This window comes from Pimephales promelas, chromosome 9 (assembly GCF_988280905.1).
Source record: "Pimephales promelas chromosome 9, fPimPro1.hap1.1, whole genome shotgun sequence".
Classification (NCBI taxonomy): Eukaryota; Metazoa; Chordata; class Actinopteri; order Cypriniformes; family Leuciscidae; genus Pimephales; species Pimephales promelas.
In genome coordinates this window covers 20,801,723-20,817,520 of record NC_142777.1, presented here as the reverse complement: position 1 = coordinate 20,817,520, position 15,798 = coordinate 20,801,723, and the positions used below count along the sequence as shown (strand labels likewise).

The following is a 15,798-nucleotide window of genomic DNA, read 5'->3' as shown; positions in this document are numbered from 1 at the left end:
ACCACATTGGCTCCTAAAGGACTGCCTCTTGACGGCCCAGAAAGTCAATGAAGAAAATGTTTAAATATCCCAAGTGACTACCGTGGCTCAACTATATGTTTATCAAGCGACGCGAATACTTTTTGTGCGAAAAAACAAACAAAAATAACGAGTTTATTCGACTATTTCTTTTCTTCCTTGTAGGCCAGAACGAGACTTCCTTAGATTTCCACGACGCATGCGCGAGATTTGCGATCTGCTCACACCAGCTTACACTACTTCAGATAGCAATTCTCGCGCATGCGTCGTGGAAATCTAAGGAAGTCTCGTTCTGGCCTACAAGGAAGAAAAGAAATAGTCGAATAAACTCGTTATTTTTGTTTGTTTTTTCGCACAAAAAGTATTCGCGTCGCTTGATAAACATATAGTTGAGCCACGGTAGTGACATGGGATATTTAAACATTTTCTTCATTGACTTTCTGGGCCGTCAACAGGCAGTCCTTTAGGAGCCAATGTGGTAGTTATACAGCTCTCAAATTTAATCAAAAATATCTTCATTTGTGTTCCGAAGACGAACGAAGGTCTTACGGGGTTGGTACAGCATGGGGGTGAGTAATTAATGACTTAATTTTCATTTTTGGGTGAACTAACCCTTTAAATTAACTATTAAATAATCAAAATATAAAATTTTTGCATTTTTAAATCCCTACTCTGTGATTTTCTGTAATTGTACACAACCAAATTCCTTATAAATTGGGTCTTACCTGTAGGAGTAGCAGCAGGTCTCATGGGCCGGGCTTTGGTAGGGGTTTTCAGAGGACTGCTTACAGACCTCACTGAACTTGGTGATGATGATGATGTGTTTTTGCATCCTGTTCCCACAGTAGTGAAAATAAGATGGGCATTACTTAAATTTAGCGTAAATCAGACTCTAAATAGACATAACCATAGACATTTTATTTACTCCAAACAGACCCAAATAGATTAAATAGTTGAAATGTGAAAAAGCTAAATAATATTTCAAAATTTGACTTGTGTTTGTCATAATGTAAAAAAAAAAAAAAAAAAAAAAAATCTGAATGGAACTAAAAAGGCTTCAGTCTAGCATTTATTCTTATGATTTTGGGAAAATTGACTCAGACATTCCCTAGCCTGTTTGTGTACTAGCCCTTCATTTGAAGTGCAGAATTTAACCAGAATGTTATTGAATATATTACCTAAACGTGATGATACACCCCAGTTAGGTGGGCACTGCGGCTTGCTTCTTAACAGCGTGGTCCTGCTAGATGGAGGTTTACTACAAGTTCCCATAGAGGATTCTGCATGGTCTGAAAATAAAAAAAATAAATATAATAATATAAAATAAATAAATAAATAGACTAATATAAATCTTCCACAGACTTTTAGTCTGCAATGGAATTTCCTGTGGAGGCTTGTATGGGAATCAATATTGATGAAAGCAATAAAAGGTAAGCAGGTTTTATCATACATCTTATCGCACCATCTCTGATAAGCCGCCACTGCTGTGGTTTGATATGATTTTTGAATGTTTACCAAATGCCAGTCAGCAGCTACAATACTAAAAGACTTCTGTTACCACATTAGCAAAATAGAAACGCTGTTATCTGATCAAATAACAAGGCATCTTTGTTATTTTCTTTATCTCAAACAAATTTGAAATCCACATCTGGATTTCATAAAGTAAAATAAAAAACAAAATATTTCTCTACTTACTTCGCCATAACCGTGTGTTAGGTTTTCCATGAAAGGAAGACAACAAAGGAATAATACAAATGCGATAAGATCCGATAAGGAGGCATGTCAAGAGAGTCAGATCACACGGAGCACAGGGGCTTGACTGCTGATTCAAGGTTGAATTAATAAAAACTTGCTCTGGGAATTCAGTCAAGGTGCCTCCGTGTGCAGACATGACCTTCCATAGAGAGTTAAACATAATGAAGAGAAAATATCCAAATTGCATTTGTAGAGCCTCGTTATTTTCATGCGCATTGCTTTCTCATACCCCTCCAAGTGAACTGAGGCAGAACAAACCCTGCCCTGCAGACATCTGGGACTGAGTGGCACGATCCATACAAACAACATGTTCATAAACCAATGAGAGCAGCAGACTATACAAAAGGTAAAAGAGCATCAGTCTAGACTGAAAAGGCAGCCTATATTTTCGTGTCTGATCAAACTAATTTCAGGTCATTGAATCTACTTAATACTTAAACAACTTTATATTTAAGCTGAACGCACATTCCAAAAGTCGAGATGTTCAAAAATCTAGGCAAAGTAAAGTAGATGGAATCCTTAAGAAGGGATTTGCTTTTCAGGCTTTGGTTTTAAAGCACCACTGACCTAGAAGGGAATGTGGGTTAGGCTGGATAGCATGAGGTTTATCTTGTCTGAAACAGCCACTTTTATCCATAATTATTTTTGTAAACCTTCCGCCACAAGGCTGACAATCTAGGTTTACTTTCTACACAATGGAAATTCAGTAGGCACGGACAGAAAGCTCACCTTGCTTTGAACATCCACTTGTCTGGGGAGTGCTGAAACTCTTGGGCTGTGTTTTGGTCTTCACTGGCAATTTGGAGACTGATTTTGAAGTTGTGAACACGGCAGGTCTGGACTGGGATCCTGAAACCGAACTTGCACCTTCAGTTAAATGGATTTTGAGCTTAACTGAAATGGGAAAGTGACAAACAATAAATTAATAATTATACATGCTATGCGTCACAACAGATCTTTTTTTTTTAAAGTAAAGTATAATATAGTACTAATATAATACTACTAATATCATGTAGAATTGTGACACTGAAGATCAGTAATGATGATGCTGAAAATGTAGCTTTGCCATTAGAAGAATAAATAAACACTTAAAAATATATTAAAGTTAAAAAGTTATTTTTAAAAAAGTAATTATTTCTCAATATTACTGTTTTATTATTGCATATATTTGATCAAATAAATGACACCTTGGTGAACATCAGATTTAGTAATATGTCTATTGCATTACCTGAAACGGTATTGTAAAAATAAAATGGAAAAAAATAAATAAATAATAATAATAAAAAAAAATACCAAGTGGTCCTTGAAACTATTTTTTTTTTAAAGATGAGGAAAGGACAAATGTACATATTATGCATTTAATTCTACTATAATCTGGTATCACTTATTTTTTTCAATGGCTCTGAGTCTACAGCATATAAAATAAGAAATACACTTTGGATCACTTTGATCATTAAACCATTAGTAAGACAATCCAGCCAGTACTACAGCATGTACCAATTCACACTGTAAAAGTGAAAACTGACCAAAGAATGCACTATGCCCTTACCATCTGATGTGCTCAGTTTTCTTCTGGGTGAAGGCATGTCAGTGGCACTGCTGCCATCTTTTCCTGTTGAGCCAGGCTTGAGCTTAGAGGCTGAAAGTGGTGGTCGAAGGTTTGTAGCTGGAACGTGAGCGCCTCCTGTACGAGCTGGGGATGGCTGGGGGCCAAGCCTGCCTCTGCTCCACTCACATGCTGCTGCCGCTGCTGGCCTGGCAGACACTGCCTGCAAGAGAAGTTCCCTTTCAGTAACTCGCTCCCACACATGCCGGCCTAAGCCTGTGGTCCTCACGCTCACGGCAGCATTGACCATAATAGAGCTGAAGATTAGGATTGAAACTCACACAGACCAGTAACGCGAGCAGCTATTGTAATGCAGTCCCCATGAGAAATCTGAAGTCAATTTTTTTTTCCATTCCTTAGTCCAGCTCTGTAAACATGATGTGATGTTCACATGGAACGCATTTTCTAGACTCAGCTTGCTGCCCTCGCAGCAGTAAAACTGCAATCATACTGAATAAATACTTTCTTGTTTTTCTAGATTTTGTGCTTTGTTTGAGATGGCAGTCATAATCCTAACATAGAAAGTATAGCTTTGAATGATTTGTGAAATGATTTGTTTATATTAAGATAAACTTTACTCTTTTTTTAAAAAAAGGAATAATAAATAGTGAAAATAAAAATACCCACCCCCAGGTCAGATTTCTGTCCCTCTATACATAGCCTATACAACCAAAACTTGACCCTTTTGTCAAAAAAATAAATAAAATAAAATAATAATAATAATTATTATAATTTAAACAGAAGAACAAACATACTTTCAATTATATTTATTCTCACATATCAAGTACACTCACCTAAAGAATTATTAGGAACACCATACTATTACTGTTTGACCCTTTTGCCTTCAGAACTGCCTTAATACCAGACTGATCTCATGAAATGGCGTATGTATGACACGCCAATTTGTATTTCCATTTTTGGCGTGCTATCAACATAATCGCTTTTCAGCGCGTTTATGAACGCCGGTGACTTATTACTGTATATATAAATATATGACCTTCCCCAACCCTGTCCCTAAACCTAAGCATGCTCCCCAGATATAGATCTACATTTTGCTTTGTTTCGCTCGGACATTTAACGGCGTGTTCACACATGCGGAATCACTCTGATATTTAACGGCGTAGAGCCATAGACATACACGCATACACACGGATAGCTCAAAATGCGTATAGATAACATGCCACTTGACTAGAAAGTGGCGTGTATGTTTACGCAAAAGTCATGATGCCATGTTGTTAATTGGGGAACTTAAACAATGTCCAATTGGCACTAAGTGTGCCAAGAAAATATCCCCCACACCATTACACCACCACTTCTATTCGATTTGTTCATATTACATTTTTATTGTTAGTTTGAATTACATTAATTTGACAGAGAGCATTCGCTGATGTTGACCAAGCTAGCGCCATTCAGAGCTGCCGACTCTCACAAATTCACCGTGAGACACACGCAATTACCACTTTTCACACACTCTCACGCCACACATCAATTTTGTCACGCACAAAGCAAAGAAGACATGGAGACCGACAGACTAGACAGAGCAGGTTAGTGATATAAAAAAAAATCTCAGATTCTGTCAATTTTTTTACGCAATTCAAACAATAAATACCGTTTTTGTGCTTGTAAATGTTACACGACAGATCCCTAGCGCACGTGAACTGATCATCTCTAAAGCTAATAGTAAAACAAACAAGCCCACAAGCCGTGCAAGTTATACGTATATTGCAGTTTGGCTGGTGGTTATGTTGCCCGCATACCAACTTCCATGGCCGAATCTGGTATTATGACACTTGTCAGGCCATGGCTAGTAATTTAGCATGCTAATTCAGGTTGATATCTCTGCAGCACTATAACTTTCAACTTTGTCATTTTTTTCATCGCCCTTATTTCTTCTCATTCTTTTGATGCATGTAGCCCATGTTTAGGATATTTTTACCCCAATTCCTACATATGACACCTTTGTTATATTAATATCAGTCAATTATCGGTTATTGGCAATAACATACTCACCAATAAACTGACTCTCTGCCTCTTCCCTCGAACATTCAGAGACTCATCCCCCTGCATGTCTTCTCCACTGGACTCCTGTATGTTTGCAGGTTTGGCCTTTCCACCCTGATTCTGAGAACCTCTTATAGTGTTTTTTTGTGGTGTGGTAAGGTTCAAGACCCTGGTGACCTGTGGATTCTTCTCTTGTGACCCATCTTTACTCGTTTTGGAAGAGGTAGCACTTTCAGACCATCTGCGAGGTCGAAGTTTTGAGACTGAACCACTTTCTTGGGAAGTGGAGGAGCGATTTCTTTTAGCTGCACAGGAGCTTTTTACATTTTGAGCTGACGTGGTAAAAGTGCTGGTAACTGCAAAAGAAGTGGATTGAGTTGGACATGACTTAGGTTGGTCCATAATCTGGCTTTCATTAGTTTGAGGGATGGAGCTCGATGAAATCTTTGGTGTCTTGAAGGGGTTGGTGGCACGTGACATAATTTTAGACTTTATATTACTGAAGTTAGGCTTAGGAAACCGTTTTATTTCTATCTTGTTGCCTTTGCTCGTAGACATCGAAGATGTTTTGGTCTTTAAAGAGGCAGTGTCTTGCTGCTGACTTATAACTTGAGCCATTGGACTCATTGAATCCCCTTCATCTTTATTCAATGGTGACTGAGATAGAGATGGGAGGCAAAATGTCTTGTTACTCACGGACTGCACTGGAGTTGAGGTTTGAGCATCGCCACTGATGTTTAGATCCTCAAAAGCAGTAAGAAGCACCGTTTTCCCCTCCACTGGAGTTGAGGGATTGGATGCACCGGTGTTACATGCCATTTTTGGCACATCTTTATTCGATTTGTGATAATGAACAGGTGTGACACATTCAAGTTTCTCAATGCTCAATGACCTGTCATCTATGAGAAAGGTCTGATTGTTTGGTTGGATGTAGGTACACTCCAAGCCCAGATTCTTGGGCTCTCCTTGTGAAACCTCGGTTAGGCCATCGCACACATCAGGTAACATGCAAGATACTACGTCAAGGTCTGAAGGTATGTCCAAGGAGGTTCCGGACTCCCCGATCAGAGAGATACTAAGAGGCTGATCGTTCTCATGCAAGACAAAGCTGTTACTTCTCATCACCATCTCACCAGAGCTCACAGAGCAGCAGTACTCAGTGGATCCACGCCTTGATGGCTCGCAGGAGTCCATTTCAGATAGCTCCCGCTCTCCGCTGTCAGGGGACGTTTCCGAGCTCCTGTCATTGCCTCTTTCATTGAATTCAGTGTTTTTGGGGTTCACTATTAAGAGAGCCATATTCTCATTCCAGTTGTCAATTTTTGATTTGGCAAAGTCAACAGCAGTTGAGCCGCTTGATTTCACTATCTTTGAGGAAGAAGTCTCAACTGTTGCAAGGCAAGTGATACGGTCCTCCATTTCGACATCAGGAGGACTCTCTGAACTGCCACAACTCAAACTGCTAGAGCTCCTCATGGAATCAGGGGAATGCTCACTGAGGCAGGCAATGTTATTTCCATTTTTGTCCTCAATGGAGAGAGTAAGATTCATGGTTCTATGCATGGTCTCCATGGCAATTTCACATCCAAACTGTCTGAAACACTTCTTGTTTTAAGATAATTGTATTAGTTGTCTCCTTAACTTCAGCACAGAGTTATTCATTGAAGTACATTGTAGGAATGTTCCTGAAAGAAAAAAAAAATTGCAATCAAATGTACAGAAATTCCAAAAATACATCTATTGTCTAGATTTATGTGAGAAGTTATAAATAACATCGGTGACAATGTGCTGTAGCTAAAAAAAATAGGGTTAGCTATTAGCTATTGTGTATATAATAATGAATTGAACAAACATATACCCTGTCCAATTACAATTTGGGCAATGAACTTGTTGTGTTGTTGGTCACAATAAGTAATGCAGTCTATTTGTGCAGATGTTACATAATCTACTGACCAATTACTATAAGAGTAATGAGAAAATTGATCCCCCGTTTAATTCTTTATGTCTTCTAGGGAAACACAATTAAAAATTCAAGAGCTTACTCATCTGTCATCAACTTCTAGTCTTTCTTATTGTGGAACTGAAAACCAATTTATGAAGTGTTTTATAAAACATCTTAAAAAAATTAAGTGTACACAACAATAAAGATTTTTGTTCTTTTTGTGAAAAAAAAAATCACTTAAGCTCACCTAGACTGCACTTATTTGAGAATAAATACAGTAAAAAAAACAAAAACAGTACTAAATATTATTACATCTAATAATGGTTTTCTAATGAACTTTAAATTCATTTGAAATATATTTTTTTAAACATAATACATTTACAAAATATTTAAATACTATAAATACTGTCACTTTGCTGAATAAAAGTATTAATTTCTACAAAAAAAAAAAAAATCTTACTGACCTAAAACTTTTGAATAGTAGTAGAACTAATTCTATAAAAAAAGAAAAGAAAAAACACTAGCACAGACAAAACAAATACATATAAATTACTCTATTCACAGGAGCCTTAACAACATTAGCAACTAAGATAGAGCAGTGGCCTGAATGTAATGTGTTGAGTGTCAGACAAATGACTGGTTAGATGGAGACCAGTGTGCGGGTCAGTGGGAGCACATGTATTTACATAAGCAGTCCTGAGTGCTGGTGAAAACACCTCGTTGTGTTTAGTATAGGGACAGATCTAGCTCTGTGACAGAACTGCTCAGCTTCACATGCCTTTTTCAAACACAGAAGGCTTGCTGTGACTTAACACAAACACTAAAACTTCCAAAATGTTACACTTAATTTTATGAAATCTGATGACCAATACAGCTTCTTCAAGATTTAATATATATCCATTTGCAATCTGCTGAAAATACAGAATGACCCAAATATTTCTTACGGCCAGACTACTTATTTTTTGGGTTCCGTCTCCCCACATTAACATCATTGCACTCCAGGGGTGGAAGAGGCATGGCATACTTTGCCTCTGCTAAGGGAAAGGCATTGCATGCTCTAATGCACTTCTGTCTAGTACAATGAGGAGAGAGGCCAGTTATGCAGATGCAGAGACGAGCTCTCTGTCAAGCTTTTGAAATAACAAACCCCATGCAATCATAACATGTGAACCTGCCATTAACTATAAAGATAACTCTGATATACAGATGAAACTACACAAAAAAAAGCAGAATCCCAAGTCCGCTCACAAAGTGAATGTGATCACACAACATTGCCACTTTGAATTTGCATTTATAATGTCAACTCTATCAATGATAGATATTCATCTGTTGCTGTTGAAAAATACTAATAATGCAAACTTTGACATCTAAGCATCTGACAACAAGCAATGTTTTCTTCAACGTTTATTGTCTTACCTGTTTTGTCATAGTCATACAGTAATATTACACTTTCACAGGTTTAAGCAAATCCTTGTTTGGCAGCAGGAATATTAAAAATGCATATCATTTTGAAGTTAATCAATTGAACAAAGGTACCAAAACCATCAATTTCCCATCATTTTCTTACATAAAAGCATTATGATAAATACAACCATACCTCCTTTTCTCTCCCAAATATTCCGATTATAAAGGCAGTGCAAGAATTCCTACCCTCGTTGACTGAGTGAAAGGTTACCTTGGGAACTAACAGTTTGCTTAGTCATTTACAGTCCGACTGCTCATACAAGGGCTGGGCATTAAAGGAACAAGAGCACCTCTGTTAATACTTCACTACCGCCGGGAGAATTATTGATGGAGGCGTCTTATTTCATCCTTTAAGGAACATAAAAATGATAACTTGAACTCTCATAAAAAGCAACCGTGAAACACAATGAATCAATCATTCTTGAGGGTTAAAGCAGCCTAATTGTTAAAAACCCAAACTGGAAAAATGTAATTTAAAAATGTAAAAACTCTGACACTAATTCAGTTTATGGCATAAGATAACAACATAGCATATAGCATAAGAAACAACCATATAATTTAACAGCATGTCAGTTAATGTTAAATAAAAAAAAGAAAATAAATACATGAAGAGGGACTGCAAAAACTTTATAAAATTTAAATGCATTTCATATTATATATATATATATATATAAATTTCATAAAGTAATCTCTCCTAAATCAAATGTCCACAGCTTGTAACTGTAAAAACAACCATGGCTTTCTAATTCTTTTTGCACTTGCTGTCTTATTTTATAAAGAAAGTAGTTTATAATCTTTTATGAATAGATCATGCTTTTTTAAATAAAAAAAAAGAAAGAAAAGAAAACAGAGTCCTACCAGGCAAAACATGTCAGTTCAGCACATCTCATTCAGGCTCCTGCAGCACTCACAGCTCCATATCTCAGGATCAATCCTATTAGTGCTGTGGTAAACACTACACCACACTAAACGCACGCATATAAAGACTGCCAGCTCTAAAATACCCATGAGCCCCAGCAGTCCCTCCTTCAGCACCACTCCTGGCTCGCAGCAATGGTCTGTCTCATAGGAATGTGGCACAGTCCAGGCTGCTGTCAGCACACTTTTGGGCTGTCCCTGCATACTAAACACGCCTCTACTCGTACAGCGCCGTTCAAGTTCCAGCCTAGGCCATGACTGAACCCACTGCAAAGCCTCAAGGCTAACTTTACAAGGGACAGTGGCTGGTTACCCTATCCCAGACAAGCGCTATAAGGGGAGTGGCCTGGGCATGTCAGGTCAAAACCTGTAAATCGCTGTTGCTAAGCAGCCAATAGCATTTTTGAAGGGATTTAGGCATCAAAGGGATAAATGAGGATACATAATGCAAAACTGGATGTCAACTATACAGTTATTTTCTGCTGAAGAAACTCTTTAACTTAAATGCTGGGTTGTTTCAAACCAGGCTTGGGTCAACTCAAAAATAATCAACTGATAAATATTGTTAGAACTTTCTTTTTTGAGAAGAAAAACCTGCAAAGCCTTTAAAGAATTCAAAATTCAATGGAACAAAGAGTCACATGCTTGCAGTGACATTAGGGAAAATATAATGAAAAACAAATTGGGTGCACCATTTTTAAATACTTTCACAAATAAACAAACCTAACTGTTGGTTTAAATTAAGCAAGAATTTAGGTGAATTTTCTCCAACAGTTTGTCCATATTTGACCCAAGCATGGGTTGAAACAACCTAGTATTTTTTAGTGTGAAACTATATATAAAATATTAATTATAAAGCAAACATCTACAAAAAAGTTAGGCACATTTTGAATGGCATGTTTATAAAAGTAATCCTTCTTCGATGCAAATGGCATGGCATACATTTGCTATAAAAAACAACACTTTCTTTGTAATACTTGGCAATACCTTGACTTCCTTAAGTTATGTAACAGAAGGCATGAGGGGTATTATATCCTGTCATTTGGAACAGTACTATTTCTGACTAATCCGTATTTAAACAGCCTTTAATGCAGAGTAGAAATCCATTATATTGGTTAACAAAAGAAACTAATAAGTGTTGGACACTAGGCCACAGAGTTAACAAAGTCATTTTTTTTTTCAGATTCAGAGCATGTTCTTTTAAACTTTCTATTTATCAAAGAATCCTGGGAAAATGCAGTAAATACTACTGGTTTCAATATTTATAATAATAGGAAAATGGTTTGCTTCAAAATAAACTATAGCCTATTTAAAAAAATAAAATAAAATAACAGTTATTTCATCTGTGATATTTTACAAGCATTTTATAAATGTATCCGTGGTGAGCATGAGACTTTCAAAAATAAAAACAATCTTATTAGATGAATTTATGCCTCATCAACATTCCCTTTTTACCCTCCTCACAAACATCCACCTTCAAACAACAAAAAGGTTGTGTAACAACCATGTTTAGCCTACTCATTAACATGCTGATTGTCATACATTTATTGAAAGGTTGCTAAACAGTCATTTAGAAAATCTGTTCTTTTCCAGATGCACCATGCTATTTGAGATACAATATATTTATAAGCAAAGCTTAAATAACCTGATAATTCTGTCCCAGTATGAAGTCCTGAAGCAAGCAATAAACCTGCTGTGGAATTCAAAGCTTATGCCCTTTGAGCTGTTCCCCCAGTTCGTGAACACCACATCTGGTCAAGAGTCAAGAACGTAGGTCCCACTAACGGTACATTTATACCTTATCAAACCAATATGAACTAAATCATAAGAGTAGGCTATGGCAAACATAGGTTGGTTCATGTTGGGGGGTGAGGGGGAAGCTTATTGAAACATATTCCTGCCCAGCTCATGTTTCTCCATCATACCCTCTGAGCCGCAATCTATTTCCTGATCGCTGCCTTTAAATTGTCTTGTGCACCTGACAGAGAAATATCAGAGGCCTGTTTGGGATCTCTGGCAGCTAGGTCTATAAATAACTAGTCGAGTAAACAAAGTTGTAAAACTATACAAGCAGAAGATCCCTTTGAATAAATGTAAACAAACAATACTGACTGAATGAACATTCATTAGTCTAATGAAAACATAAACTAAAGCCATGGATGATGGAACACAACTCACGCGACACTAATAACAGCAAAACCACGGATGAAATGTAGCTTTTGGTACAAGAGAAAACTTTTTCTTGTTTGTAGAAAGCTACTGCTCAACTTCATTGAGTAGCATTGTGTACTTACCGCGCACGTCGCTAATGAGATTAAACTCGAATTCAGATATGTCGACCGTTAACAGCAGCGTTTGCAAAGTACAGATGAGAGCTCAGGTGAGCTCGCGCTCACCTTAAATGACGTCACTACAGGAAAGACCTCGAGCCGCTACGTGAGTGTTCTGTCACTCAGTAGAACTAGGCCTATAGGCTACATGAAAGAAAATTAGGCACATCTAAACCATGTTTCAATATTAAGTCAATAGTAGTAAATATCTTGCTAAAAAATATTATTTATATTGATTCATTGGGTGAATATAAAAAAACATCTTAGAATTTGTAGAATTTTTTGTTGTGGCAGTTTTTTATTTTATTTATTTCTTCAAATGAATCACATTAAAGATACTTTGATAGAACACACAAGGATGCAGCAAGGATGTGTTGAGATTTTTATTGCGCTACATGCAGTAGAAGAGCTTTTTGAACTACATATGTATTAAGAATTGGACCACTTATATGGAATACAATCGTGTTATTTGCCATCATCAACTAATTCATCGCCTTTGTAGTTTAGATATCAGATCCATGAGTTAAACAGCATTAGGCTCAAAATTGGCTGGTCTGATCTTCATCTGGACAGATTTGAGGGAGTACCACCAGCCATGCCATGGGTACCACACTATTCCATCATCAGTGACTGCGCTGTAGGGTCCTCTGTAGTAAAATCCATTCAGATTGGTGGAGTGACATCTAGAGGAATACAATTGAAACAACATACAAAAATTTGAAAAACTGTGGTTACTAGTATGAACTTGAGAAGAACTGCTCTACATACACAGAAATGACCTGTGGCTGTGTTGTAATTGTCATTGTTATGTGAAAAGCTCTGTCAATGTTATTAGACCCAAACCTGTTAAACCACCAGCCACCCTTGTCCTCCTGAGCACAATTGCGGTCGTAGCGATCATTATCCCTGTCTCGTGTGCTAAACTTCATTCCTTGGTGGCTAGCCCACCACTGAACCTCAGGATGATAACTGCCAGAGAGAGCGTCCCCTGCGTTTCCTGTGTATTCACCAAACTGGAGCTGGTAGTGGTTCTGAAAAGACAAATGAGATATTTTGAGCGTTGGCCAATTAAACAGCACACAGCTATTATACCATTCAGATCACAAAATGAAGTATAAAACTTGTAATATTGTGTAACTCCGTTTTTTCGTTCTTAATGAAAATAGAACATTGATTTATTAGAAATTTCAAACCACCTGTTGGTTCATCATGGCCATTCACACATCACTAAATCACAATATGAAGAGATTAATAATAATAATAAAAAAAAAGAATAAAACCTGTTCATTATCCAATTTGAACTTTCTGTACACTGCAAAACGGTGGCTGCCCTCAAAGTCTTCCAGACTGATTCTCAGGGTGTAATCATCTGCATAACAGAAGGTGTTTTAGTGAAAAAACTGAAAGAGAAATATAATATAATGTAATAATATAATATAATATAATATAAGAAATAATTGACGACGGGCTGTTAAATTATTTAACACATATTTGTATGCAATTGTCTGTTGTATTTATTTGTTTTATTTTAGTTCCTGTGATTTAGTTCATGTTTCCATTTTAATCTTGTTTGTTTCCATAGTTAGCGTTGTTTGTTACCATTATCTAATCTCCTACAGCTTTCCATTTAGCCCCTTGTCATCTTGTGTCTTGAAACCCTCAGTCTTCGTTTGTACTTTGTTTTGTGTTATTTCGTCCTGGTATGTATCTCTGTTTGCCTGGAGTTTGTTAAATGTGTTTTCATCATTCTTCTGTGTCAAGGTTATTTTATCAAGTCAAGCCAGAGCATGACAGAACACAAGACCATACAAAGGAAAAGGTTTGGACCAGCAGTTCGCCCCTTGTGCCTTCGTCAGGGTGACCTCACCATACAGGAGTAAGTTATGCCACTGTGTTATGAATAGTACATATTTTTATTCACTACTCTCTAGTTGCTCTTCGCCATTTTGAAAAGGTCAAAGGTCATCTCATCTCATCAAAACATTCTACAAGTTGCCCAGTGGAAAATACCACATGAGTGGGTGTTCATGTGCATATTCCACGTCAGCTTTTGGTATTTACTGTACCATAATTACCAATGCACCATTAAGCCCTCTTGTTTGTCATGTGTCCATGTCCACAGTTTTTGCCATGCTTTTGTTTTAAGTTTCAATCTTGTTATATGTTATTATTGAATAAACTGCACTTGGGTTCTCGCTACAAATTGGTATGTAGATTTACTCACCTTGAGATGTCAAATAATGGAGATTATCATTCCCTAACCAGAACTCTCCATTAGCAGACTTCATGTCACCAAATCCTGTTTTGTAATCATTCCAGTCTCTAAAAAAAAAGCAACTCATGTTATATTTATTTAAAAGCACATATCGTCTCATAGATACAACAATGAACTTTTCCATACCGGTCAAATGACTGCTTGCCATCTGAGCGTCTCTGGAAGACCGTCCATCCACCCCCCTCTGTCATATCACAGAACACTCTGATCTGGGTTGGACTAAGCAGTGGTTTAATCATGTAAAATCCACTCTGCATGCTGCCATTTTTGAAGATCTGAGCACAATCTGTATATGGCAGATTGGTTTTTGTTAGTACTGATTTTACAGTAGGCTACTAACAAAATACAACATTTACACAAGGACAGTGAATACCATATCTTAATAAAATAATATAGAGCCTTGACCCATGTACTGTTTGTCTCCCATGTCATAAACTGAGCCCTCTTTTAGGGAACGTTCATTCATCTGGTTGAGATTCATTAATCGTTGAATAAGTTGATGTTGCTTTGAATGGCGAACTTCCAAATTTTTCATCTCTGCTCGAAGGCGCTCTATCTCATCTTGACATTCGTCAGGTGCCTAAATGCACACGACACACAGAATGATTCACCATAAAATAAAGACTTTTCAATTGACCTGTAACTAAAGATAATTTCAACACACAAGAGAGTAGAATAAATTGTAAGACACTTACAGAGTCTGACAAATCCAGAGTACAAAGCATCCATATGATGAACAAAACTGACATTGTAGATGTTCTCATTTAATGTCGTATTTAAAGATGGAAGATCGTACACCAAGTGATCTTGTGCTCAGTTCAATTTGTGCACTAAAGAACTACAGACTCAACAGCTTGTACAAATGCTCCTGCGCTCTGTTCTGGTGCCTGACCAGATTTCCTGGTTGGAAGTGCACTACTTTGAGCTGAGTCACTTTGGATCAAAGCAGATGTGCAGATAACTACAAACAGCTCCCCAAAACATTTAACGTCAAAAACAACACTAAAGCTGTCCCATGAAAGTGAAAATTATGGGAAGATTGACCTTCAATTTGTTCAAGTAGAATATGGACAAATTAATGACAAACCAGTTAAGAATTTGTTTTAAATGAAAAAGTCAGAATGCTGTATAACTTGTATTTATGTATCGCCTATATTTATTGTATATAAAACATGTGAATACTCAAAATAGAACAATGATTAAAGAATGTCTGATCCACAGGAACAAATACCTGATTTGCTTCACCCATAAAGTCAAAATGGGAAAAACATGTGTGAAGCACATTGATAGAGAGAGGAGTGTTTCACCCAAAATAATGTGTTTTGTGCTGATGGTAGACATGCATACACAACAAAAGTAAAAGTAAATCAGCACCTTACCTTTGTTATTACATTTAAATCATGTAGTCACAAGTATCTACCATAATAATACGAATAAATAGACCAGTATGAAGGGTAAAAGGAACAATGCTGAAAGTATTATTTCACTT

The 15,798-nt window shown here is 37.0% G+C and overlaps 2 protein-coding genes across 6 annotated transcripts in view; both read right to left on the bottom strand.

Moving 5' to 3' along the window:
• mtus1a (microtubule associated tumor suppressor 1a) overlaps nucleotides 1-12,108 on the bottom strand; it is a 33,503-nt gene extending 21,395 nt beyond the window's left edge. For 2 of the 5 annotated variants that reach the window (XM_039665639.2, XM_089134839.1), the window contains exons 1-6: nucleotides 11,999-12,108; nucleotides 5,390-7,065; nucleotides 3,323-3,542; nucleotides 2,503-2,667; nucleotides 1,197-1,307; nucleotides 744-851 (exon numbers count right to left, since the gene is read on the bottom strand). In XM_039665639.2, coding sequence (XP_039521573.2) covers nucleotides 744-851; nucleotides 1,197-1,307; nucleotides 2,503-2,667; nucleotides 3,323-3,542; nucleotides 5,390-6,952 — 2,167 coding nt within the window. In that variant the 5' untranslated portion in view covers nucleotides 6,953-7,065; nucleotides 11,999-12,108. Of the gene's footprint in view, nucleotides 1-743; nucleotides 852-1,196; nucleotides 1,308-2,502; nucleotides 2,668-3,322; nucleotides 3,543-5,389; nucleotides 7,066-8,919; nucleotides 9,047-9,644; nucleotides 9,912-11,998 lie in introns of those variants that run through there. The other 3 variants (XM_089134840.1, XM_039665637.2, XM_039665638.2) reach the window with 3 other exon arrangements.
• Nucleotides 12,109-12,408: 300 nt separating this feature from the next.
• Nucleotides 12,409-15,773, bottom strand: fgl1 (fibrinogen like 1). The gene is made up of 7 exons (XM_039665636.2): nucleotides 15,005-15,773; nucleotides 14,715-14,889; nucleotides 14,436-14,595; nucleotides 14,259-14,356; nucleotides 13,315-13,403; nucleotides 12,878-13,065; nucleotides 12,409-12,717 (listed from the first exon to the last, which is right to left on the bottom strand). The coding sequence occupies exons 1-7, from the start codon at nucleotides 15,071-15,073 to the stop codon at nucleotides 12,558-12,560; spliced, it is 939 nt and encodes a 312-aa protein (XP_039521570.2). The 5' UTR covers nucleotides 15,074-15,773; the 3' UTR covers nucleotides 12,409-12,557.
• Between the last annotated feature and the right edge of the window lie 25 nt (nucleotides 15,774-15,798).